Below are 26,680 nucleotides of genomic sequence, written 5' to 3' on the forward strand. Positions count from 1 at the left end.
TCATCTGATGCAGCACTCCATCACTCTCCTTCTTGGTAAAATAGCCCTTACACAGCCTAGAGGTGTGTTGGGTCATTGTCCTGTTGAAAAACAAATGATAGTCCCACTAAGCCCAAACCAGATGGGATGGCGTATCGCTGCAGAATGCTGTGGTAGCCATGCTGGTTAAGTATGCCTTGAATTCTAAATAAATCACAGACAGTGTCACCAGCAAAGCACCCCCACACCATAACACCTCCTCCTCCATGCTTTACGGTGGGAAAAACACATGCGGAGATCATCCGTTCACCCACTCCGCGTCACAAAGACACGCGGTGGGAACCAAAAATCTCAAATTTGGATTCTAGACCAAATTACACATTTCCACCGGTCTAATGTCCATTGCTCGTGTTTCTAGGCCCAAGCAATTCTCTTCTTCTTATTGGTGTAGTGGTTTCTTTGCAGCAATTCGACCATGAAGGCCTGATTCACACAGTCTCCTCTGAACAGTTGATGTTGAGATGTGTCTGTTACTTGAACTCTGTGAAGCATTTATTTGGGCTGCAATTTCTGAGGCTGGTAACTCTAATGAACTTATCCTCTGCAGCAGAGGTAACTCTGGGTCTTCCATTCCTGTGGCGGTCCTCATGAGAGCCAGTTTCATCATAGCGCTTGATGGTTTTGCGACTGCACTTGACATTTTCCGGATTGACTGACCTTCATGTCTTAAAGTAATGATGGACTGTCATTTCTCTTTGCTTATTTGAGCTGTTCTTGGTCTTTTACCAAATAGGGCTATCTTCTGTATAACCCCCACCACCTTGTCACAACACAACTGATTGGCTCAAACGCATTAAGGAGGAAAGAAATTCCACAAATTAACTTTTTCACTTTTAAGAAGGCACACCTGTTAATTGAAATGCATTCCAGGTGACTACCTCATGAAGTTGGTTGAGAGAATGCCAAGAGTGTGCAGAGCTGTCATCAAGGCAAAGGGTGGCTATTTGAAGAATCTCAAATATAACATATTTTGATAGATTTAACACTTTTTTGGTTACTACATGATTCCATATGTGTTATTTCATATTTTTGATGTCTTCACTATTATTCTACAATGTAGAAAATTGTATCAATAAAGAAAAACTCTTGAATGAGTAGTTGTGTCCAAACTTTTGACTGGTAGTGTATATAACATGTATGACAAAATAATGTTCATACTGTATCTTTTCAAGATCATTTTATAGACTGCTTTGAAAGAGTTTGAGAAGATTAGCAGAAATATGACAAGGAACTCACCTGAGCTTTCTTGCTCTTATTCAAAGCCTGCATAATTAGAAACAAAGTCAAATCCCAAACAAAGTTACGTTTTATTATTTCTCAAACATGATGATGCCTTTAGTTTCAGTGCATTGAAATCCACAACCCTATTATCAGTTTGTTTAATCAAATGTAGATTAGCTTGCAATACCTTCTGTGCTTTGATGTAATCCTTCTCCAAGGTCAGAGTCTTCTGACGAACAGCCATTAGCTCTGGAATAGAAAGAACCACAAATCTTTATCACCAGAGACTAGTATTTTCTTTTCAATCACTTGGAGTCAGAACTAACTCATTTTGAAGTTGGAAACAATGCATCACACCATAACACACACACTTTGCTTTAGGAGGGATACTACACTACCGGTCAAAAGTTTTAGAACACCTACTCATTCAACGGTTTTTCTTTATTTTTACTATTTTCTACATTGTAGAATAATAGTGAAGACATCAAAACTATGAAATAACACATAGGGAATCATGTAGTAACCAAAAGTGTTAAATCAAAATATATTTGAGATTTGAGATTCTTCAAATAGCCACCCTTTGCCTTGATGACAGCTTTGCACACTCTTGGCATTCTCTCAACCAGCTTCACCTGGAATGCTTTTCCAACAGTCTTGAAAGAGTTCCCACATATGATGAGCACTTGTTGGCTGCTTTTCCTTCACTCTGCGGTCCGACTCATCCCAAACCATCTCAATTGGGTTGAGGTCAGGGGATTGTGGAGGCCAGGTCATCTGATGCAGCACTCCATCACTCTCCTTCTTGGTACAATAGCCCTTACACAGCCTGGAGGTGTGTTGGGTCATTGTCCTGTTGAAAAACAAATGATAGTCCCACTAAGCCCAAACCAGATGGGATGGCGTATCGCAGCAGAATGCTGTGGTAGCCATGCAGGTTAAGGTTGCCTTGAATTCTAAATAAATCACTGACAGTGTCACCAGCAAAGCACCCCCACACCATAACACCTCCTCCTCCATGCTTTACGGTGGGAAATACACATGCGGAGATCATCCGTTCACCCACACCGCGTCTCACAAAGACACGGTGGTTGGACCCAAAAATCTCAAATTTGGACTCCAGACCAAAGGACACATTTCCACCAGTCTAATGTTCATTGCTCGTGTTTCTTGGTCCAAGCAAGTCTCTTCTTCTTATTGGCGTCCTTAAGTAGTGGTTTCTTTGCAGCAATTCAACCATGAAGGCCTGATTCACACAGTCTCCTCTGAACAGTTGATGTTGAGATGCGTCTGTTTCTTGAACTCTGTGAAGCATTTATTTGGGCTGCAATTTCTGAGGCTGGTAACTCTAATGACCTTATCCTCTGCAGCAGAGGTAACTCTGGGTCTTCCATTCCTGTGGCGGTCCTCATGAGAGCCAGTTTCAGTGACTTCCAGGTGACTACCTCATGAAGCTGGTTGAGAGAATGCCAAGAGTGTGCAAAGCTGTCATCAAGGCAAAGGATGGCTATTTGAAGAATCTCAAATATAAAAATGTTTGATTTGTTTAACACTTTTTTGGTTACTACATGATTCCATGTGTTATTTCATAGTTTTGATGTCTTCACTAGTATTGTACAATGTAGAAAATAGTAAAAAATTAAGAAAAACCCTTGCATGAGTAGGTGTTCGAAAACTTTTGAACGGTAGTGTACATCTGAAACCCATCCTGGAGTTGCATTGCAATGCTCATTTCATTTCAGCAGTAAAAATGGATCCCTGTTCACGGGCACCAATTGGGTTACAGAACGCCTTTATATTATTAGCTGCTGCTTACCAGCTGTGTTCTTCCGCAGGTCATCAGAAAGTTGGTAGTTCTGTGTCCTCAGCTCTAAAAGATGAGCCTGGAGATGGAGAACAACAAATGGTTATAGGAGGAGTGGATGACTTGTACCAAAGCCAGTATCGAGGTTCAACTTAAAACGTAATATAACACATCTGGTTGTACATTACTTTGAATGCTTTGGATGTTAGCTTGGTGTGTTGATGACCCCTTAATAAATGAGGATGGCCTACTACACAAGCAACAGTAAAGTTGTTGTGCACAGAATCTGATTCAGGTGAATTTAGATTAACAATCAATGCATTATCTATGAGAGTATCTAGCTATGTCTACAATATCTGGTTTGGAAAGCTGAACACAAACATAATAAGTGACTGGTGTCCAGTCCCTACAGGCTGAAAGCTAACACTAGGCTAACGTTAGCTGACCAAACCCGTGACCCAGCAAACAACTATAAGACACAGCCATTTGAAACCACTAGCTAACATGAATACCATAACAGATTCATTGTTATTAAGATAAACGAAGACCATTGTCATTTCAAGCTAGCTAGCTAGCCATTTTAGCTAGCTAACTCGCAAACCAGTTAGTTGATGTTATTAGCTAGAACATGAAGCCAACTATTAGGATCACCAAATGTCCATATGTTTGTATTGAATACTAAAATGACATCGCCAAATGATCAAATATGTTAACTACCTGTTATTGGATTCGAAGAGCAATGACTGCTGACATTAACTATTTAGCTAGCAGCTAGCTAGTTAGCCACATCCCTTGGTTGGAGTGTTGCTTTTGGCCTAGCTAGGCGAAGCTAGCTCGCTAGGTTGTGATGCTTTTTCCATTCAGTAGTTTAGCGCTGGACAGATTGATGGCCAATCCAATTTTCAGGAAATACTCTGAAGATTGCAGCATATTTGAAACAACTGGCATTGAAAATGGACAGCTGTCAGCCTACCTGCATTCGATGGAACTCCTCCTCTGATAGTGCCTGCGCCATCTTCACTGAAGAGCTAGGAAGGGCTCTGCTATTAGCAGAGGTCTGATATGAGTCGGTGTGGAGAAGTAGGCTACAGGTTAGTGTTTTTCGTCACGAATTTTGTTCTGGAGGCAGCTCTGCAGCGCACTAGATGGCACAGCTACAAAATCATACCACACCGCTAACACTAATGCCTAACCTTAAATTAAGACCAAAAAGCAAATTTTTGTTTTCATACATTTTTACAATATAGTCAATTTTGACTTTGCAGCTGGCCCATCTAGCGGAAATCGCAGAGTTCTGCCTCCAGGGCAAGATTCATGACAATAAACGTCAACCTGCACAATTTCATGCCATGTCGCATCCTTTGGAAAACGCAGAGATTATTAAGTATTCATACCCCCTTTTCCACATTTTGTTACGTTACAGCCTTATTCTAAAATTGATTCATTTTTTCATCAATCTACACACAATACCCCATAATAACAGAGCAAAAACAGGTTTTTATAAATTTTTGCAAATGTATTTAAAAAAATTACTGAAATATTACATTTACATAAGTATTCAGACCATTTACTCAGTACTTTGTTAAAGCACCTTTGGCAGCGATTACAGCCTTGAGTCTTCTTGGGTATGACACTACAAGCTTGGCACACTTGTGTTTGGGGAGTTTCTCCCATTCTTCTCTGCAGATCCTCTCAAGCTCTGTCAGGTTGGATGGGGAGCGTCGCTGCACAGTTATTTTCAGGTCTCTCCAGAGATGTTCGATCGTGTTCAAGTCCGGGCTCTGGCTGGGCCACTCAAGGACATTCAAAGACTTGTCCCGAAGCCACTCCTGCGTTGTCTTGGCTATGTGCTTAGGGTTGTTCTCCTGTTGGAAGGTGAACCTTCACCCCAGTCTGAGGTCCTGAGTGCTCTGGAGCAGGTTTTCATCAAGGATCTCTCTTTACTTTGCTCCGTTCATCTTTCCCTAGATCCTGACTAGTCTCCCAATCCCTGCCACTGAAAAACATCTTCACAGCATGATGCTGTCACCACCATGCTTCACCGTAGGTATGGTGCCAGGTTTCCTCCAGACGTGACGCTTGGCATTCAGGCCAAAGAGTTCAATCTTGGTTTCATCAGACCAGAGAATCTTGTTTCTCATGGTCTGAGATTCCTTTAGGTGCCTTTTGGCAAACTCCAAGCGAGCTGTCGTGCCCCTGTCTCCCATCTCCACAGAGGAACTCTGGAGCTCTGTCAGAGTGGCCACCGGTTTCTTGGTCACCTCCTTGACCAAAGCCCTTCTTCTCCGATTGCTCAGTTTGGCCGGGCGGCCAGCTCTAGGAAGAGTCTTGGTGGTTCCAATCTTCTTCCATTTAAGAATGATGGAGGGCACTGTGTTCTTGGGGACCTTCAATGCTGCAGAAATGTTTTGGTACCCTTCCCCAGATCTCTGCCTCGACACAATACTGTCTCAGAGCTCTAAGGACAATTCCTTCGACCTCATGGCTTGGTTTTTCCTCTGACATGCACTGTCAACTGTGGGACCTTATATAGACAGGTTTGTGCCTTTCCAAATCATGTCCAATCAATTGAATTTACCACAGGTGGACTCCAATCAAGTTGTAGAAACATCTCAAGGATGATCAATGGGATCAGGATGCACCTGAGCTCAATTTCGAGTCTCATAACAAAGGGTCTGAATACTTATGTAAATAATGTATTTCTGTTTTTATTTGTAATAAAGTTGCAAAAATGTCTAAAAACGTGTTTTTGCTTTGTCATTATGGGTTATTGTGTGTAGATTGAAGAGGATTATTATTTTTTTAACCATTTTAGAATAAGGCTGTAACGCAACAAAATGTGGAAAAAGTCAAGGGGTCTGAATATTTTCCGAATGCACTGTAGGCTACAGCAATAGGTCCAGATGGCAAAGTTACATTTTCCCCGAAATTCACACAAGCTGGGACGAGCGGGGTACAGAAGCAATCTTTCAGCATTGAAAGCAGTGCAGCTAAGCCTGATTTCAAGCAATAATGACACGCATATAGAAACTACATTTGTTATAACTGGATAGCTCCCGTCCAAATGTCATGAATTATATATCGAGAGCTGATTATAAGGTTCTATCTACAAAAAGATGATCCTGAGATAATTGGCTTTAAAGTTCTGAACCCTCATTGGTTTGAATGGTGTAAGCAATTTCTATATTGTATTCTTTTGAACTTCACAACATGAATTGGGGTATTTCTAGTACTATATACATAGAGAACATTGAACTGAACAAGGCTATGTCCATAACAACATTTTGACAAAATTGCAGATAGAACCTTATAGTCCCAAACTCTCGATATATTCATGCCATAGTCATCAGTCAACTCCATTACACTCAAAAGCTACTTCAACTTTAACCAGTGAATGCTAGTGATGGCTAGCTATGCTAGCTATTCTACCTGTCTTTAATGAGTGTTAGCACGCTAATAGAACACCCTGTACACTAAAATATATATTGTATGCAGTATGCTGATAACAATATCAATAAAGTATGTTGTATCAGACATTTCAAACAACATTCCCAGCTAATGAGGAGCGACCTGTCAGGTAGGACGCAATCCAAGAGAGAGCAGCGCCGGAGATGCCCAACTCCGAGAGGGTGGAGAGGAGGATCTGATGGTTCACAGTATCAAAGGCAGCGGATAGGTCTAGAAGGATAAGAGGATAATATTTTTCCTATAAGGAATTTTATAAAAACTTTAAATAAGGGCTGTGTTTCGTGTAGGTGACTTTTATTAATATATTATGGCTCATACTATATGTACTATATTACATTTACATTTTAAATGGTTAGGGTTAAGGCAGGGTTCATCAACTTCCAGAGGCAGTGGGAAAGGGACATGGCTAGAAGGGATAAAGTTTATGTCAAACTGACGTCAAAAGTTGAACTTTTTTGCATTTTAGCTAACCCTAATCTTTTTCCTAACCTTAACCTAATTCTCCTAACCTGCTACGTTAATTCTCCTAACCTGCTGCGTAAGTTCTACTAACCTGCTACGAAAAGTCAATTCTGGCCATCTAGTCAAAACCAAGGGAAAGGGTTGCTGTCTCCAACTTCCGCATCAGCATTTGAACCAACATTTCAGTGTCATTAGCTAGGTTTCCATCCAGTTGGTGATTTTCATGTGAATATTCTAGAATCCGCTTAAAGAAAATATGCCGATTTTCCCAACAGTGGTGTTTCCACCAAATGGACTTGTTGCAGATAAAAAATAGTGAGACTGGTGTTTTGCGGGTACTATTTAATGAAGATGCCAGTTGAGGACCTGTGAGGCGTCTGTTTCTCAAACTAGACACTCTAATGTATTTGTCCTCTTGCTCAGTTGTGCACCGGGGCCTCCCACTCCTCTTTCTATTCTGGTTAGAGCCAGTTTGCGCTGTTCTGTGAAGGGAGTAGTACACAGCGTTGTACGAGATCTTCAGTTTCTTGGCAATTTCTCGCATGGAATAGCCTTCATTTCTCAGAACAAGAATAGACTGACGAGTTTCAAAAGAAAGTTATTTGTTTCTGTACATTTTGAGCCTGTAATCGAACCCACAATTGCTGATGCTCCAGATACTCAACTAGTCTCAAGAAGGCCAGTTTTATTGCTTCTTTAATCAGCACAAACGTTTTCAGCTGTGCTAACATAATTGCAAAATGGTTTTCTAATGATCAATTAGCCTTTTAAAATGATAAACTTGGATTAGCAAACACAACGTGCCATTGGAACACAGGACTGATGGTTGCTGATAATGGGCCTCTGTACGCCTATGTAGATATTCCATTAAAAATCAGCTGTTTCCAGCTACAATAGCCATTTACAACATTAACAATGTCTACACTGTATTTCTGATCTATCTGATGTTATTTTAATGGACAAAAAATTTGGTTTTCTTTCGAAAATACACTATTTTGAACTGACCCCAAACTTTTGAACGGTAGTGTACTTTTTCGCTGAAATTTTCATGTACCAAATAAAAATCTAAAGTTCAATGTGTTTCCATCGCATTTTCAACTATACCGATAGTTTTGTCACAAAAACTGTTGTAGCAAATGTGCCTACTCTGGTCTTGGCCCATGCGCTCTAGCCAACAGCTTGCAGATACAGTGCAGGTAGGCTAGTCTACATGATGAGATTATTATGGATAAGAGCAAGAATATTTGTATTTGTCAAATGGCAGTCAAGCATCCATCATCATGTAACCAGAATCAGACCCTCGATATTTATGTCACGCCCTGACTCATGGGACTCTTGTATGTTGAGTCAGGGTGTGGATATTCTATGTTAGTATTTCTATGTTGCATTCTAGGTGTTGTAGTTCTGTGTTTGGCCGGGTGTGATTCCCAATCAGAGACAGCTGTCGCTCGTTGTCTCTGATTGGGAATCATACTTAGGCAGCCTATTGGCACTCATTATTTGTGGGATCTTGTTCCGTGTGGAGGCTTGTTTTGTGTTTAGCCTTAGGACTTCACAGTTTGTTTGTTTTGTTTGTGTGTTTATCGGTGAAATAAACATGTATGCCTTTCACGCTGCGCCTTGGTCTGACCCATCCTTCAACGTACGTGACAGAAGATCCCACCAAAAATGGACCAAGCAGGGTGCCCAGGAGCAGACATCCTGGACATGGGAGGAGATCCTGGACGGAAAGGGATCCTGGACATGGGAGGAGATTCAGGCTGGGATGGATCGCCGTCCTTGGGAGGAGACAGTGGAGGCCCGGTTTAGCGAGGAGCAACGGCAACACAGAAGGCGCCGGCCGAGGAGGAAGCCCGAGAGACAGCCCCAAGAACATCTTGGGGGGGGGCTAAAAGGGTGGTCGGGGATCGATGGAGAAGAGCCCCGACCACTGCACTCGTGGGGGCTCAGGGAGGAGTCCTCACGGGAGGAGGACTGGGCGCGGAGAGTGAAAGATTGCTACAGTCGGAGATCTCTAACGTCAGTTCCCAGTCCGATACACCTCGTGCCTGTGTCTCACACCAAGCTAATGGTGTGTGTGCCCAGCCCGGCCCGCTCCTGTTCCTCGCACCAAGCCAGTGGTGCGTGTTCCCAGTCCGGCCCGGCCCGTTCCTGCTCCCCGCACCAGACCAGTGGTGCGTGTTCCCAGCCCGGCCCGTTCCTGCTCCTCGCACCAGGCCAGTGGTGCGTGTTCTCGGTCCGGCCCGGCCCGTTCCTGCTCCTCGCACCAGACTAGTGGTGCGTGTTCCCAGTCCGGCCCGGCCCGTACCTGCTCCCCGCACCAAGCCAGTGGTGCGTGTTCCCAGTCCGGCACGGCCTGTGCCTGCTCCCCGCACCAAGCCAGTGGTGCGTGTTCCCAGTCCGGTACGGCCTGTGCCTGCTCCCCGCACCAAGCCAGTGGTGCGTGTTCCCAGTCCGGCCCGGCCCGTGCCTGCTCCCCGCACCAAGCCAGTGGTGCGTGTCGCCAGCCCGGTACGGCCTGTGCCTGCTCCCCGCACCAAGCCAGTGGTGCGTGTTCCCAGTCCGGCCCGGCCCGTGCCTGCTTCCCGCACGAGACCAGTGGTGCGTGTTCCCAGTCCGGCACGTTCCTACTCCTCGCACCAGGCCAGTGGTGCGTGTTCCCGGTCCGGCCCGGCCCGTTCCTGCTCCTCGCACCAGACTAGTGGTGCGTGTTCCCAGTCCGGCCCGGCCCGTACCTGCTCCCCGCACCAAGCCAGTGGTGCGTGTTCCCAGTCCGGCACGGCCCGTGCCTGCTCCCCGCACCAAGCCAGTGGTGCGTGTTCCCAGTCCGGTACGGCCTGTGCCTGCTTCCCGCACCAAGCCAGTGGTGCGTGTTCCCAGTCCGGCCCGGCCCGTGCCTGCTCCCCGCACCAAGCCAGTGGTGCGTGTCGCCAGCCCGGTACGGCCTGTGCCTGCTCCCCGCACCAAGCCAGTGGTGCGTGTTCCCAGTCCGGCCCGGCCCGTGCCTGCTTCCCGCACGAGACCAGTGGTGCGTGTTCCCAGTCCGGCCCGTTCCTGCTCCTCGCACCAGGCCAGTGGTGCGTGTTCCCAGTCCGGCCCGGCCCGTTCCTGCTCCTCGCACCAGACTAGTGGTGCGTGTTCCCAGTCCGGCCCGGCCCGTTCCTGCTCCCCGCACCAAGCCAGTGGTGTGTGTTCCCAGTCCGGCACGGCCCGTGCCTGCTCCCCGCACCAAGCCAGTGGTGCGTGTCGCCAGCCCGGTACGACCCGTACCTGCTCCCCGCACCAAGCCAGTGGTGCGTGTGTCCAGTCCGGCACGGCCCGTGCCCGTTCCACTGGTGCCTGGTCCGGCACCGGTCAGCTGCTCTACTCCGGAGCCAGAGCAGTCCGCTCCACCGGGGACCAGTCCAGCTCCGGTCAGCGGCTCCACTCCGGCGCCAGAGCAGTCCGCTCCACCGGTGCCTAGTCCAGCTCCGGTCAGCGGCTTCACTCTGGAGCCAGAGCAGTCCGCTCCACCGGTGCCCGGTTCAGCTCCGGTCAGCAGTTCCAGTCCAGACCCAGACGTCAGCCCCTCTCCAGGTTTGGGGTCTCCCACACCAGGGCCCAGACAGGGCTTGGTACATCGTGGGAGGAAGGAGAGGGGAAGCAACGCGCCGAGGTCCAGACCAGACCAGGGGCGCAACAGGGAGGCGGAGAGTATGTGGTCTTCACGCCCGGAGCCCACCCGGCCCCTACCCTGTTATGTAAGGTTTGTGCAGTCGGAGTCCGCACCTTTGGGGGGGGGTACTGTCACGCCCTGACTCATGGGACTCTTGTATGTTGAGTCAGGGTGTGGATATTCTATGTTATAGTTTCAATGTTGCATTCTAGGTGTTGTAGTTCTGTGTTTGGCCGGGTGTGATTCCCAATCAGAGACAGCTGTTGCTCGTTGTCTCTGATTGGGTATCATACTTAGGCAGCCTATTGGCATTCATTAGTTGTGGGATCTTGTTCCGTGTGGAGGCTTGTTTTGTGTTTAGCCTTAGGACTTCACGTTTCGTTTGTTTTGTTCGTGTGTTTATCGGTGAAATAAACATGTATGCCTTTCACGCTGCGCATTGGTCTGACCCGTCCTTCAACGTACGTGACAATTTATTGGAAAATAGCATCAAGATCACCATGCACTTTCACCACCCTGTGAAGTTCATCATAAGTTATTTCAGCTGTAGCCTAATAAACTGCATGGTTTCACTAGTCGTACTGGGAGGATCACACACTATATCATCGCATGACTCCAAGTTTACTTCGATATTATGCTTATTGTATCAATATTTGCGCATAAAGGTTTTCCACCGCCATTTCTCGCATAATTAATTTGACCGACACAAAAAGATCCCATCATGTCGAACAAACAAATTAGGCCTATCTGTGGGCATTTATAAACTGGACCGAAACGTCCTGTTTCCATCACAGCTGTCATGATTTTTCTTTGCTTAAGCACATGGACCAAATGGCATGTTTTCTTTATGCAGATTTTAGAATATTCCCATAAATCTTTCACCAATTGGATGGAATGTTGACAAACTTTTTTCCAGTCTGTTTAAATTATTTATATTTAACATTTTATTTAAGCTAGCAAGTCAGGTCAATTAGGCCACCAGTTTTGAGTGTAACTGATGGCTGTGTGAATCTGGAGACAACTATAGGCTAGCCATTTATTTTAAATCATTGCGATGCAAAAAAAAAGCACGTGCTGATGATGAGGCATCTTCTGATGGTATAGGAACCGTTACAGTTACAGTAAACCATGCCTCGATTTGGCTTCCGCAATATGAATAGGCTGTAGAATACCCAGATAAAACACTCAGGAAACTTCCGTATTCCTCTTGGAATACAAAGAGGCTTTGAGTTCATATGGGTTTACTAATCCTCTGGCCAATGCAATAAACCGCATATGATATATTTTTAGAACGTGTCAGGCTAATCAATCTTTCTGAGAATCTTATCAGGCTGCACGTTTTTTGGGTTCCATTATAGTATAGGCCTAAATTCGATTAATGTATTGATAGCCTGCTTGATAACATTATGTAATAATAAAACATTAGCCAATATTTAACTTTATAACTAAATGTATGATAAAGCTTTGAAAAAGCTTTAAATGCTTTTTGAAGATGCTTGAAAATATGGTTGTTTGCAAAAATAAATGCTATACATTTTTCCAGCTGTTGTAGTGTATTGGAGTTTATGTGAAAGTTCCCTGTGTTTTGACGCCAGTAATTAAACCAAAGTAGCCTTCAATGCGGAAACGTACATGCCTGTCCTACAGTGACAGTGACAGAAGGAACGTTCCAAGAGGTAGGCTACACGCGGAACTTAGGCTAATCATCTCGTAGAGACGGGAGCGGCAAGGCGCTGTGCGTTTGTTCCAGTTGTTGTATTGATAGTGGTCACCCACTGCCAGGCATTTAAGAAGTTAAATTGACATCCATAGCCGCGCAGATGGAGCACCTATCGAGGTTCGTAGGTCAGATGTCCTTGGCAGATGACAGCAGAGCAGAGGGCAACATCTCATCTGAGTATATTGTAAGTGAGAATCCTTGGTGTGACCATCACCATACCTCTCTATTGTCAGTTTATAATTCATTCCCGTAGATAGACAAATAAGACCAGGCAATATTTTCAGATGTAAAAATATATGATTTATGGCATGTGTATATTCATGAATTGATTGCAATTAACCTGTTAAAATAGGTCTAATGATGTTGTGTGCATGATGTGCAACATGTCTGTCACTGGTCCAGAGGGGGTACACCTGAGGGGTAGGATAAAGGAAAAGTAGGCTAGTGAAATGTTTCCCCTGTAATAAAGCTGAAAATCATCATCAAAAATATAGCCTAATTAACACAAACCTTTAAAATCAGTGGCCTATGTCTTTAAGGCACATTTAAAAATACATGTACACAGAAGTAAACCACTTATTCTGTTTTATTTTGACATAACACTGAATAGTGACATTTACAGAAGTCTATTTAGCTACTGTAGGTTTTTGTTACATCTGAACCTCTGTAAGTGTCAAGATAGGTAGGCTAGTCATTTTGTTCCTCATTTAGGTTCCAATGTAAGTTATCTATTAACACTGAGGCCACTAACATTTATTTGTTGCAGCACTTTCTTTCAGCCCTACTGGTCCATTGTGAATGATGTCTGTGTCTTTACATGCCAGAGTCAGATTGTTATCAATAAACATGATTATGTTTGGATGTTGAATTAATTACAACAGTGACCAAAATAGTAATACAGATTAACTTTTTTCTAAGCAGCCTAATTCAAGAGACAGAATGTGCAAAGTGAGAAATGGTGGTTATGTAATGATGTCTATATTAGGCTATGAAGAGACCTCTGTTATCACGTAACTAACCAGCCTTTCTTTACTGGTTCCACATTGCAGTAGCTTAATACAGACATCTGTGGTGAAAAGCAGACACCACAGGTTTTTATGTGTTTATTCTGATATTTCACTACACCCTCGATAACATCTGCAAAATATCTGTGGTCCTCTGTAGCTCAATTGGTAGAGGATAGCGCTTGTAACGCCAGGGTAGTGGGTTCGATCCCCGGGACCACCCATACGTAAAAATGTATGCACACATGACTGTAAGTCGCTTTGGATAAAAACGTCTGCTAAATGGCATATTATTATTAAATATGCGTACGCGACCAATAACATTTGATAAAGACAAGTCTATTTCCACTCAGGGGCCTTTCATTTCTCAGATACATGTAAAAAATAAATAGCAAGCCATATTGATACTGTTGCGTGTCATCGACTGTCAGCTACATTAGCTCCTGCGTAAATTGGATTGTGAGTTCTTGCACTAAGCTAAGGGCTTCTTATATGTTTCATGTGTAACATCTTAGATATCCCCTGTATGCTACTTGTCTTGAAAATATAGTTTTCTGACAAAAGGGCTGAGGGAATATGGCTCCCATTGGTGGTTACTAATGTATACAGATTGGTTTAGTTTGACCCTACCTGAAACATCCTTACTTCTAGGCTTCTGCTCTCAATCTTCCATTACAGTTTCACAACGTTGGAAATTGCTCCCAAACTCAGCTTTCATGTGTTGTGTTTGTCTCTATGTGCTTGTAGAATATTCGTGCTCAGACTTCCATCGTCAAGAAAGATTTTGGCCTTACGACAGAAGCCGGGGCACTGAAGGAGAATGTAAAGAGGAACCGTTACAGAGACATTTTACCATGTAAGCATCACGATGGAGGCTTAAAAACGGTTGTTGGTTTTTACTCTTATTGAAAATTAGATTCTTGCTTAATATTAAACTTATCTGAACAAAAACTCATGTATTTTTATATAGATGACCAGACCCGTGTGCCTCTGACTCTTCTGACAAATGAGAATGATTATGACTATATCAACGCCAGCTTCATTAAGGTACAGTATTGCTTGCATTCAGTAACAGTCCTATTTTGTATCATCATTCAGCTCAATCTGAAAGAGTCACTGAACACGCCGATTGGCACGTGTGTTTTTCTGTTGCTCATTAGAATAATTAGATTTCAGTCTTGGAGGTGTGTTTCCTGACCGATTCCACGTTTGGTTAATGATGTTTGTCCCCCATGAGGCACTGTAGACATGGAAGCCTATTTAATTTCCTCAAAATCCCAGAACGAATCAAGATAACTCAATAAATCTGTAATTAATTGACGTTTTTGCAAAGGATGTTTTAGTTGCGCAATTTCACATCTAACTAAGGTGTTTGGTGCAGTATTTCTCAAGTAAAAGAGACGTGTTGTCTTATGGAAACAGTCGGAGCTGCTGAACAGGTCTGTCGCACTGTCTATGCTATTGGATAGAGAGCAATCACCTCAGCTGTTCACCCTATGTTAGTGGGCAAATGGACATCGTCAAATCAAAACACAACCTTAATTTAACTGTTGTGATGCATGGCTGTTCCAAACTCCGTTTTAGACGAGACAGACTTTATGACCAAAATTATCCTATTTACAGTTTGTAGTACATTTTGACACTAGAATAACTGTTTCTGACTTATATCGATGTCACATAGGCCATTTTCAAAGGGATTCGTTGCTTTTAAAAGGCAGTCGATCTTTAAGGTGATTGTTCTGCTTTATTTCATCTATCCTCTAGGGGGCAACAGAGACCAAAAAATACATAGCGACCCAAGGGCCTCTGAGACACACTTTGGTGGACTTCTGGCGAATGATTTGGCAGTATGATGTAAAGGTATGGAAGACCATATTCAGCTTTATATAAATGCAGTGCAGCTTGTACAGTAGCTCTGTTTCCGTATAATTTACTCTATTTCTACATGTATAGGAAAGAATAACACTAAAAAGATTAATAATGGGAAAATTGTCTCCTAATCTAATGCTTGCCATATTTACTGTCCCTATTTTAGGTCATAATCATGGCTTGCAGAGAAATTGAAATGGGAAAGGTAAATGCCCTTTTAGTCACCTCTTGTTGGAGTGTAAACATATTAGTGTACTGTAAGATTGATAAACTATATGACAACTTTGATGCTTGTGTCCACTTGACTCATAACATCTTATTCTATGTCTTTTTGCAGAAAAAGTGTGAGCGCTACTGGACAACTTTCAAAGAAACAACTCCTTTTGGCCCCTTTATTGTGTCAAACGTAAGTGTTTGTCAGATATATGTGTTCAGTTGTATTACTATTCATGAAGTATAGTCTCTCTAGACAGACGGGTGGCCTCCCACACCAATGTTCCATCGTGCACATAGTGCTGTTGCCCTGTGGTCTTCTGAAACTATTCATGAAGAGTTCCCTTTTTACCTAACAGCCTACAGAGATGATTTGTCAGTTCCTGTGAACTAAGTGTACCCTGAATTTGTTATTTCATGGCACTGCACATTGACCCATATGTTGTTGTCTGCATGAAATTACAGGCATCTGTTTCAGGAAATACTAGAAAAAGTTTATTGAAATTTCTTTGCAGTTTGAGGAATCCAGCCCAAATGAGGAAGTAGTTGTCCGTACTCTGACAGTGAGATATTATGAAGTAAGTGTCCAACTATGAAAAAGGGGTAATATTGTGTTTTTTTCTGTGCAGCACTAGTCAAATAATTCTTCAAAATTGTCAAATTGAATCAGTATTTTCCAACAACCATTATTCACTTTGGATAATCTCACATTGTTTGTAAATTTCCAGGAAGTTGAATGAGGGAGCCAGGGAAGTAATCTGCCCTACCAAGCAAAAGAGCAGTAATTGCTCATAGAGTGAAACTGAGAAAAATTACTTCAAAGTTGTTTTATTGTCCAGCCAAATGAATTGTAGGCAGATCACTGGAGATGTGGTTGTCTGTTGTCTTACTATGAGGTTATTATTTATTAATATTGACCCTGACCTCTGACATGACCTTTGACCCTAGACGGCAGTTACTGCCTTCTTGCTTGGTACACCCACTGGAATACGTTTGTAATTTTTTTTCACAAACTTGTGTTAATATATTTATTTATATATGGCCGTCAATGTCATATAGTTTGATACTTGTATCAGCAAAGAACAATAAATAATACCAAGGTAAACCGTAGACACTGCAGCCCAAGGCACAGTGAAACCAAGGTAAAAGGCAGTAACTGACGTGAGGGATGGCAGTTACTGCCATTTTCCAGTTACTGCAAACATGACCCCCATTTTATCCATAACTCAACACAATGGAGGCAGGATATTTGTCTACATGATAAAGCATGTATTTAATGTATAAAAATTGTCAACTAATTTTTTACCAAATTAGTGTGCAGTTACTGCTCTTTTGCTTGGTAGAGCAGTAATGCAAACCATGTTTTGTGCTAGGAAACGCGGACAATCTCTCAATTCCAATACACAGCTTGGCCTGATCATGACATTCCATACACAGTTTATGGTATGTTAGGAATGATGGATATGGCTCGCAAAGACCAGGGAAACAAAGCTAACCCTGTTCTCATCCACTGCAGGTTTGTTTGTCTCCTACTCTACAGTACATGTCATACAGCCCAAAATGCCAAGCAGTTATTACTGTCTGCCTGCTGGGCTTTTTGTGCTCTGAGATGAAATGATCATGCTCAGACAGATTATGATCCATATGCCCATTAAAATTCATCCATGCATATAATGTAATGTTGTTTATCACGAGGCCACATGTACTCCTTGAGCTCCATGCATTTTAATGAAGCCATTTAAATGAAGTGAGAAATGTTAAATATTCAGGACCTGATGTGGTCTGTCGACTCATATGACTTATGTCCATGTTGTGGCTTTCTGTGGTTATGTTCTAGTATTATCAGAGTGATGAATGAAGCATGTATGTTTCTCTTGTATTTTCAGTGCTGGTTGTGGAAGAACAGGGGTGATTTGTGCCCTGGATTATGTCCATGATCTTCTTGTGACAAAGGTATTATTACTTATGTTCAGGACAGTATATTGATGGCATCATTTAGGGAATTGGTTTAACAAAACATTTGTAGACTGCACCTATGAATAATATAACAATAACAATAAAAACTGTAAAAATGATAAGTGAGTGTTTTGGTAAATCTATGTTCATATTTCCACACCAGCAAATTAAAGAAGATTTCAGTATCATGAAGATTGTACTGGAACTAAGGAGACAGAGGCCATCAGCAGTTCAGACAAAGGTATTTTATTATCAGACAGAATTTAATATCAGATCAAAATTGTGTTTATTTACATCTACAGTGCATTCGGAAAGTATTCAGACCCCTTGACTTTTTCCACATTTTGTTACGTTACAGCCTTATTCTAAAATGGATTAAATTGTATTTTTCCCTCATCAATGTACACACAATACCCCATAATGACGAAGCAAAAACGGGTTTTTAGCCATTTTTGCATATGTATTACAAATAAAAAACAGAAATACCTTATTTACATAAGTATTCAGACCCTTTGCTATGCGACTCGAAATTGAGCTCCGGTGCATCCTGTTTCCATTGATCATTCTTGAGATGTTTCTACAACTTGATTGGAGTCCACCTGTGGTAAATTCAATTGATTGAACATGATTTGGAAAGGCACACACCTGTCTATATATATTGCCCTATGGGACTCCCAATCACGGCCGGTTGTGATACAGCCTGGAATCATGGGTGGTCCTCTGTAGCTCAGCTGGTAGAGCACGGCGCTTGTAACGCCAAGGTAGTGGGTTCGATCCCCGGGACCACCCATACACAAAAATGTATGCACGCATGACTGTAAGTCGCTTTGGATAAAAGCGTCTGCTAAATGGCATATTATTATTATTATTATGAATCAAACCAGGGGGTCTGTAGTGACGCAAGCACTGAGATGCAGTGCCTTAGACCGCTGCGCCATTCGGGAGCCCACAGTTGCTATAAGGTCCCACAGTTGACAATGCATGTCAGAGCAAAAACCAAGCCATGAGGTCGAAGGAATTGTCCGTAGAGCACCAAGACAGGATTGTGTCGAGGCACAAATCTGGGGAAGGGTTCAAAAAATTACTGCAGCGTTGCAGGTCCCCAAGAAAACAGTGGTCTCCATCATTCTCAAATGGAAGAAGTTTGGAACCACCAAGACTCTTCCTAGAACTGGCTGTCCGGCCAAACTGAGCAATCAGGGGAGAAGGGCCTTGGTCAGGGAGGTGACCAAGAACCCGATGGTCACTCTGACAGAGCTCTAGAGTTCCTCTGTGGAGATGGGAGAAACTTCCAGAAGGACAAACATCTCTGCAGCGCTCCACCAATCAGGCCTTTATGGTAGAGTGGCCAGACGGAAGCCACTCCTCAGTAAAAGGCACATTAAATCCCGCTTGGAGTTTGCCAAAAGGCACCTAAAGACTCTCAGACCATGAGAAACAAGATTCTCTGGTCTGATGAAACCAAGATTAAACTCTTTGGCCTGAATGCCAAGTGTCACGTCTGGAGGAAACCTGGCACCATCCCTACGGTGAAGAATGGTGGTGGCAGCATCATGCTGTGGGGATGATTTTCAGCATCAGGGACTGGGAGACTAGTCAGGATCGAGGTAAAGATGAACGGAGCAAAGTACAGAGAGATCCTTGATGAAAACCTACTCCAGAGCACTCAGGACCTCAGACTGGGGTGAAGATTCATCTTCCAACAGGACAACGACCCTAAACACACAGCCAAGACAATGCAGGAGTGGCTTCGGGACAAGTCTCTGAATGTCCTTGGGTGGTCCAGCCAGAGCCTGGACTTGAACCCGATGAAACACCTCTGGAGAGACCTGAAAATAGCTGTGCAGCGACTCTCCCCATCCAACCTGACAGAGTTTGAGAAGGATCTGCAGAGAAGAATGGGAGAAACTCCCCAAATACAGGTGTGCCAAGCTTGTAGCGTAATGCCCAAGAAGAATCGAGGCTGTAGTCGCTGCCAAATGTGCTTCAACAAAGTACTGAGTAAAGGGTCTGAATACTTATGTAAATGTCATATTTCAGTTTTTTTATTTGTAATACGTTTGCAAATATTTCTAAAAACCTGTTTTTGCTTTGTCATTATAGGGTATTGTGTGTAGATTGATGAGGGGGAAAAAACGATTTAATCAATTTTAGAATAGGGCTGTAATGTAACAAAACGTTGAAAAAGTCAAGAGGTCTGAATACTTTCCGAATGCACTGTATATGTTATTTTGTGTACTGAAATACTCTACTTTGGAAATATTAATCTCTCCACTCAGGAGCAGTATCAATTTTTGTTTTCTGCTGTGGCTTACATGTTTGAGAATGCTTTACGGTCAGCTGAGAACATCTACCAGAATCTCACCAAGGTAAGACAGAAACTGCTACTTTCGTTCAACCAGTATAATTTTTTTAAATAGCTATTTCCAACCCCCAGGTGTCAGCCTTTCTACAACACAGTATTCAACACATGCCATACTGGCATTCATGGACAAGCAAGCTTTACTAAAGCAATAAGACATGAGAGGGCATGCACTATTATTGTCAGGGTTGGGTAGGTTACTTTCTAAATGTAATCCATTGCAGTTATTAGTAAAAAATTGTAATCAGTAACATAACTTTTGGATTACCCAAACTCAGTAACGTAATCTGATTGCTTTCAGTTACATTTGGATTACTGTCCCCTTAAGAGGCATTAGAAGAAGACAAAAAGGATCCATCAAACGCATTTGGTGTGTCATCATAGTGGTCTCTGACATGTGGTCAGACTCGCTCAGGTGGAACAAACTTAAACTTGCGCTTTTTTTCAATACTGAATTGAATGTCATAAAAACAAAGGTGTCAATGTTTTTTAAATAAGTAATCATCTAGTTTTTCAAAGTATCTGTAATCTGATTACAATATTTTTGCTGGTTACGTAACTGATTACTGTTACCGTTTTTGTAATCAGATTACATGTAATCAGTTATTCCCAAACTCTGATTATGGTAATTATTGGCACGTCTGTGATGCAGTCAGAAAGCTGACACAATTTGAAAATAACTTCAGCTGCCAGTGTGTAAGTTTTTCTGTGACTAAAACACAAAGGCCCTGTCTGTTGATTGTGTGATCCATTTAATCTGATCGTACTGTATTACACTACTGTCTGAGATTTCAATGTGATGAGTGGAGTTAGGAAAAAAAGAGAAATGTTAAGCAGGAAACATCCAGCTTCCTCTATATGTAAATGCTGTCGCATAGAAATCATTGTTCACACATTTTCATACAGAGAAGTGCCTGAACTTGAGAGACAGAGTCCTATACCTCTCTGATATACTGTTGATTTTGTTGTGAATAGAGTAACCAACCTTTATATGACGGCGTTGCGTCTGTGAAGACATCCCCACCGACAACATCAGCCAGCGCTCAGACACTTGCAAAAAGGTAGGAGCAAATATTATTTCTTCATTCAGAATACCAGTGGAGGCTCTTCAGAGGAGGAAGGAGAGGACCATCCTACTCAGTGAATAAAAAAATGTTAATAGTGAAACATAGTTATCATTTTTAGATAAAACGATGCTAAATATATTACCAAATATATGTCACCAAATAGCTGATTAAAACACAGTGATTTGCAATAAAAGTCTACAGTAGCCTCAACAGCAATCTCTAGGGTAGCACTATGGTGTAGCCGGAGGACAGCTATTTTCCATCCTCCTCTGGGTACATTGACTTCAATACAAAACCTAGGAGGCTCATGGTTCTCACCCCCTTCTATAGACTTACACAGTAATTATGACGACTTCTGGAGGACGTCCTCCAACCTATCAGAGCTCTTGCAGCATGAACTGACATGTTGTCCATCCAGTCAAAGGATCAGAGAATTAATCTAGTACTGAAAGCATAAGCAACAGCTAGCACTGCAGTGTGGTGAGTAGTTGACTCAAATAGAGAGCAAGACATAGTTGAACAGTTTTAAACAAATTAATTTATTCAAAAATTAAGGAGAGAGAGAGAGAGAGAGAGCGTCAAAAGTTTGGGCACACCTACTCATTCAAGGGCGTTTCTTTATTTTTGCTATTTTTTACATTGTTGAATAATAGTGAATACATCAAAACTATTAAATAAAACATATGGAATCATGTAGTAACCAAAAAAGTCTTATACAAATCCAAATATATTTGAGATTCTTCAAATAGCCACCATTTGCCTTGATGATCGCTTTGCACACTCTTGGCATTCTCTCAACCAGCTTCACCTGGAATGCTTTTCCACCAGTCTTGAAGGAGTTCTCTCATATGCTGAGGTCGGGGGATTGTGGAGGCCAGGTCATCTGATGCAGCACTCCATCACTCTACTTCTTGATAAAATAGCCCTTGCACAGCCTGGAGGTGTGTTGGGTCATTGTCCTGTTGAAAAACAAATGATAGTCCCACTAAGCCCAAACCAGATGAGATGGCGTATCGCTGCAGAATGCTGTGGTAGCCATGCTGGTTAAGTGTGACTTGAATTCTAAATAAATTACAGATAGTGTCACCAGCAAAGCACCCCCACACCCTAACACCTCCTCCTCCATGCTTTATGGTGGGAAATACACATGCGGAGATCATCCGTTCACCCACACCGCGTCTCACAAAGACAAGGCGGTTGTAACCAAAAATCTCCAATTTGGACCAAAATACACATTTCCACTGGTCTAATGTCCATTGCTCGTGTTTCTTGGCCCAAGCAAGTCTCTTCTTATTGGTGTCCTTTAGTAGTGGTTTCTTTGCAGCAATTTGACCTCTAAACAGATGATGTTGAGATGTGTCTGTTACTTGAACTCTGTGAAGCATTTATTTGGGCTGCAAATTCTGAGGCTACATTGTAGAATAATAGTGAAGACATCAAAACTATGAAATAACACATATGGAATCAGGTAGTAATCAAAAACATGTTAAACAAATCAAAATATGTTATATTTGAGATTCTTCAAATAGCCAACCTTTTACTTGATGACAGCTTTGCACACTCTTGGCATTCTCTCAAACAGCTTCATGAGGTAGTCACCTGGAATGCATTTCAATTAACAGGTGTGCCTTGTTAATTTGTGGAATTTCTTTCCTTAATGCGTTTGAGACAATCAGTTGTGTTGTGACAAGGTAGGGGGGGTATACAGAAGATAGCCCTATTTGGTAAAAGACCAAGTCCATATTATGGCAAGAACAGCTCAAATAAGCAAAGAGAAATGACAGTCCATTACTTTAAGACATGAAGGTCAGTCAATCTGGAAAATGTCAAGAACTTTGAAAGTTTCTTCAAGTGCAGTCGCAAAAACCATCAAGCGCTATGATGAAACTGGCTCTCATGAGGACCGCCACAGGAATGGAAGACCCAGAGTTACCTCTGCTGCAGAGGATAAGTTCATTAGAGTTAACCGCACCTTAGATTGCAGCCCAAATAAATGCTTCACAGAGTTCAAGTAACAGACACATCTCAACATCAACTGTTCAGAGGAGACTGCGTGAATCAGGCCTTCATGGTTGGAATGCTGCAAAGAAACCACTACTAAAGGAAACCAGCTTAGTGGGATTATCATTTGTTTTTCCATCAGGACAATGACCCAACACACCTCCAGGCTGTGTAAGGGCTATTGTACCAAGAAGGAGAGTGATGGAGTGCTGCATCAGATGACCTGGCCTCCACAATCCCCTGACCTCAACCCAATTGAGATGGTTTAGGATGAGTTGGACTGCAGAGTGAAGGAAAAGCAGCCAACAAGTGCTCATCATATGTGGGAACTCCTTCAAGACTGTTGGAAAAGCATTCCAGGTGAAGCTGGTTGAGAGAATGCCAAGAGTGTGCAAAGCTGTCATCAAGGCAAAGGGTGGCTATTTGAAGAATCTGAAATATAAAATATATTTTGATTTGTTTAACACTTTTTGGGTTACTACATGATTCCATATGTGTTATCATAGTTTTGATGTCTTCACTATTATTCTACAATGTAAAAATAGAAAAACCCTAAGTGTGTCCAAACTTTTTGACTGGTACTGTGTATATATATATATATATATTTATTTTTTCTTCTTCTTCTTAGTTTACCTTTCACTTACTTAGCTAATGCAGCTAATTTAGCCTACTCAACAACCTGACTCAAACAGAGAGGAATGCTATTTATGTTAGCTAGCTGGCTATCCAACACTGCAACTCTTCCAAGTAAAGGTAAGCATTTATAAATGTATTGCCACGAGGCCCGCCGGTGTAAATGATAAACTGCTTGCTGTACACTATACTGCGTGATTGTATTACACACAATCACAACAACAGTTGTGACTTTAATAAGCAGCCTGAGTTAATGATACCACAGTAAGGTGCTCCGATACAATGGGGGAGGTTGACTCAGGTTGGTAGAGAGAGAGAGAGTTTCGAGACACTAAGGGAAGAAAGAATGCTTCCTGTTTTGTTCAAGTGAGTCCACGGTCTTCTATTTTAGTTTGCAGTACAACAGTTTTATGTTTGTGTACTTTACATGCTGGGTGTGTAGAGTGTGAAGTTTAAGTGTACATAGGCTTATCAATACCAAGTTATGTAGTAATATTTCATAGTAGTTGATTGTTACAGTATATACACACCTTCCTTGCCTTGACAATTAAGCAAATAGTTGGCTGTATTGAAATATGTACTGTATATTGAAATACACTGTTGTGGTACACATTGATGATCTTGAATAAAAAAAGACTTTAATCCAGTTAGCTTTAGATTGACATTTTACAGAAATGTAGGACACAGCGTCCGTATGATTAATGAAGCAGAAGGATTTCACCATGCTTGTACTACTAAACATTCATCATGTCGCAGAGGAAGTAACAATCTGGGCTGTTAAACTTCACTTTCACACCCTCTCCTCCCTCCCATATGTTAAACTACTACTGAGAACCCCTCAGCTCGCATCACAGGCTTAGAGAGAAAAATAATCGATTTCTCTGTAAACAGTAACATACTGTATAGTCAGTAGGAAATCATCATGGTAAACCTGCAATTCCTTATCAATCTTAATTTCTACTATCCTAGTAGTAAAGATCCACTGTAGATGCTCCAAAAGAAAACAGACTTGATAATGAAAGTCCAGTCACAAACATAATAGTCATGACCATCTGGTGTGTAGAGTAGAAACAACAAGGCTATATTTGTACCTTTTTGCTTTTCGCAGTTTGTGGAATTTATATTGATGTCTACTCCTCTTTAGAAATTCTAATGTGCAGCACAGATTGCCTCAGCCTCGCCAGCAGAAGATGAATAACACCTATGCTGTGGTCAACAAGTCCAAACAGCTCCTGCCACCAGCCTCTTCCACCGCCCCTCCGGCCGCTCTCCATCACTATGACAACGCAGAGCTGGGCAACCCAAAATGCCATGTCAGTGCTTTTTACAGCATGGTCAAGCCCAAGAGCAGGTGTCCTCCAGCCAACCCGCTTCCAGCTGTCTCAACCGTATATGACACTGCCGGACCAGCCAATCACAGGCTAGCTGAGGCCTCGGCAGTGGAGGACCAGAGTGGCTATGAGCTGGTCACAGGTGAGAGGATTTTAGGGCAACCTTTGGAGACCAATGTGAGGCCAGCTCTGGTTTTGTTTTTGTCATTAGTATCCTGCACAGAATATCCTGTCTTTCAAAAGGATATTGCAATCTAGATCTAGTAACCCCGCCCCCGAGTCGAGGCTTGTGTCCTAACTTGACCACAAATGAGCAATACTTTCCGTTTCTTGCCAGTAACAATTTCTTGACGGCCATATTGAACTGTTTATGTGGAAAATGTTTTACTGATTCTTATCGTTTGCTTTTTTCTAGCTGAGCGTTATTCCTTGACAGAAGATGACTATGAATATGTCTCAAATCCCATCAAACACATGACCAACATCTGCACTCCTGGTAGCATGGGTGAATATCTGCTTATCTTTGTAATGATATTGTCCAATGGCATATACTGTATCTAAAGCCATTATAGCTACCGAATGTAATATACATTTCCTCAGAATCTCATGAGTAACATTATTGCGACTGGATGTCAAAACAAGGCTATGTAAACTGTTAGATGTACTTGCAGGTGTCTTCAAGTAATTCCAACCACACTTCTCAACTTTCCCTCAGAGTTCAACTGTCGCATTAAAAAACCCAAAGGGCCTCGGGATCCCCCGGCAGAGTGGAGTCATATGGAGAGATGATACAGCAGCCATATACCAGGCCTGGCAACACTTTACTCAACACTTTACCCATTAATGTTTGAGAAGCAATGGGAATGGGCTCTTTAATAGAGTATTTATTTTTTACTTGTTATGATCACAAAAATACAGTTATCTATCTATCTTTTGTAACCCATTTGAGTTCGTATATTTTTCAGATCATTATTTATTGTGATGTATGTTACTGATGAAAAAAACTATATTAAACAACTTTCAATTCTGAGACAAGTATTGGTTTTGAATACCATTTACCAATTGAAGCTCAGTGGCGCTATGGTGTGATGGTAGTAACCAACAGGTGGCACTATAATAAAAAGAGATAATGATTAATTATTATTATTATAATGAGCTTTTTTCATTTTTGACGAAACAGGTATTGTAAAATGTGTTTTCACAGGTAGACTTTATTGCTTTGATGTCTACTCATTGCTGGTAACAAGGACTTACAATAAAGACAACAATTTCTTCAAGGTTCTTTGAAATAAGTATTTGTATTAGCCCTGTGTACCACACAGTCATTGCAGTTTACATGTAGATACAACAAATGTTCTTGTGATCACAGTAAAAACTGTGTACTGTACTGGAAAACAGTTTGTTGAACATTCTGTGATGGAAATACCAGCTTTGATGATTGACCTCTGAACATTTGTGGCTGTGCTGCTATGATGTTTCAGTCACTGAAATCAATCAAAAGCCAACTTCTTATACTCTGAAATGAACATCTGTGTATCTTCCAGATACCAAGCTAATACTCTGTCTGCAGAAAAAACTGAGAGCAGTCTCTAGAGATTAAATCTGCAATACACTTCAATCGCTAACAAATTATAGCCACTGGTTTAAATGTGTGGTCCTATGTTGTGTTCCTATAGAAACTTGCCCACAAGAACATCTTTATTTTACCCCAGCCATTGAGACCCAATGCTGGGAGGAGCATCAGAAAGTGAGAGTGTGTTGGATTTAGGCACAAAAAAAGACACTTGAGGGGGTGTTGCTAATGACCACTCCATTTTCTAGTTGGCAGAGCCTGTGGGATGTCAGGGGTTTAAACTCGGCTGGATGGCTAATCCCATT

The 26,680-nt window shown here is 42.2% G+C and overlaps 2 protein-coding genes across 4 annotated transcripts in view; one reads left to right on the plus strand and one right to left on the minus strand.

Moving 5' to 3' along the window:
• Positions 1-4,106, minus strand: part of LOC311148229 (GRIP1-associated protein 1-like) — a 54,520-nt gene extending 50,414 nt beyond the window's left edge. For 2 of the 3 annotated variants that reach the window (XR_014614873.1, XM_084185124.1), the window contains exons 1-4: positions 4,035-4,102; positions 3,074-3,140; positions 1,448-1,509; positions 1,276-1,302 (exon numbers count right to left, since the gene is read on the minus strand). Coding sequence is in view for 2 of the 3 variants with exons in the window: in XM_084185124.1 (XP_084041250.1) it covers positions 1,276-1,302; positions 1,448-1,509; positions 3,074-3,140; positions 4,035-4,076 (198 nt within the window). In the remaining variant the exon portion in view is untranslated. Of the gene's footprint in view, positions 1-1,275; positions 1,303-1,447; positions 1,510-3,073; positions 3,141-4,034 lie in introns of all 3 variants that reach the window. The other variant, XM_084185123.1, reaches the window with a different exon arrangement.
• An 8,360-nt stretch (positions 4,107-12,466) lies between these two features.
• LOC311147641 (tyrosine-protein phosphatase non-receptor type 18-like) lies at positions 12,467-26,027 on the plus strand (the record flags this gene model as incomplete). Its single annotated transcript, XM_084184370.1, has 14 exons — positions 12,467-12,550; positions 14,118-14,226; positions 14,341-14,417; positions 15,135-15,230; positions 15,406-15,444; positions 15,577-15,645; positions 15,968-16,030; positions 16,826-16,968; positions 17,339-17,405; positions 17,572-17,649; positions 20,746-20,831; positions 24,616-24,944; positions 25,218-25,307; positions 25,518-26,027. The coding sequence occupies 14 exons, from the start codon at positions 12,467-12,469 to the stop codon at positions 25,589-25,591; spliced, it is 1,404 nt and encodes a 467-aa protein (XP_084040496.1). The 3' UTR covers positions 25,592-26,027.
• Positions 26,028-26,680: the final 653 nt, after the last annotated feature.

This window comes from Coregonus lavaretus, assembly GCF_964263955.1.
Source record: "Coregonus lavaretus genome assembly, chromosome: 20".
NCBI lineage: Eukaryota > Metazoa > Chordata > Actinopteri > Salmoniformes > Salmonidae > Coregonus > Coregonus lavaretus.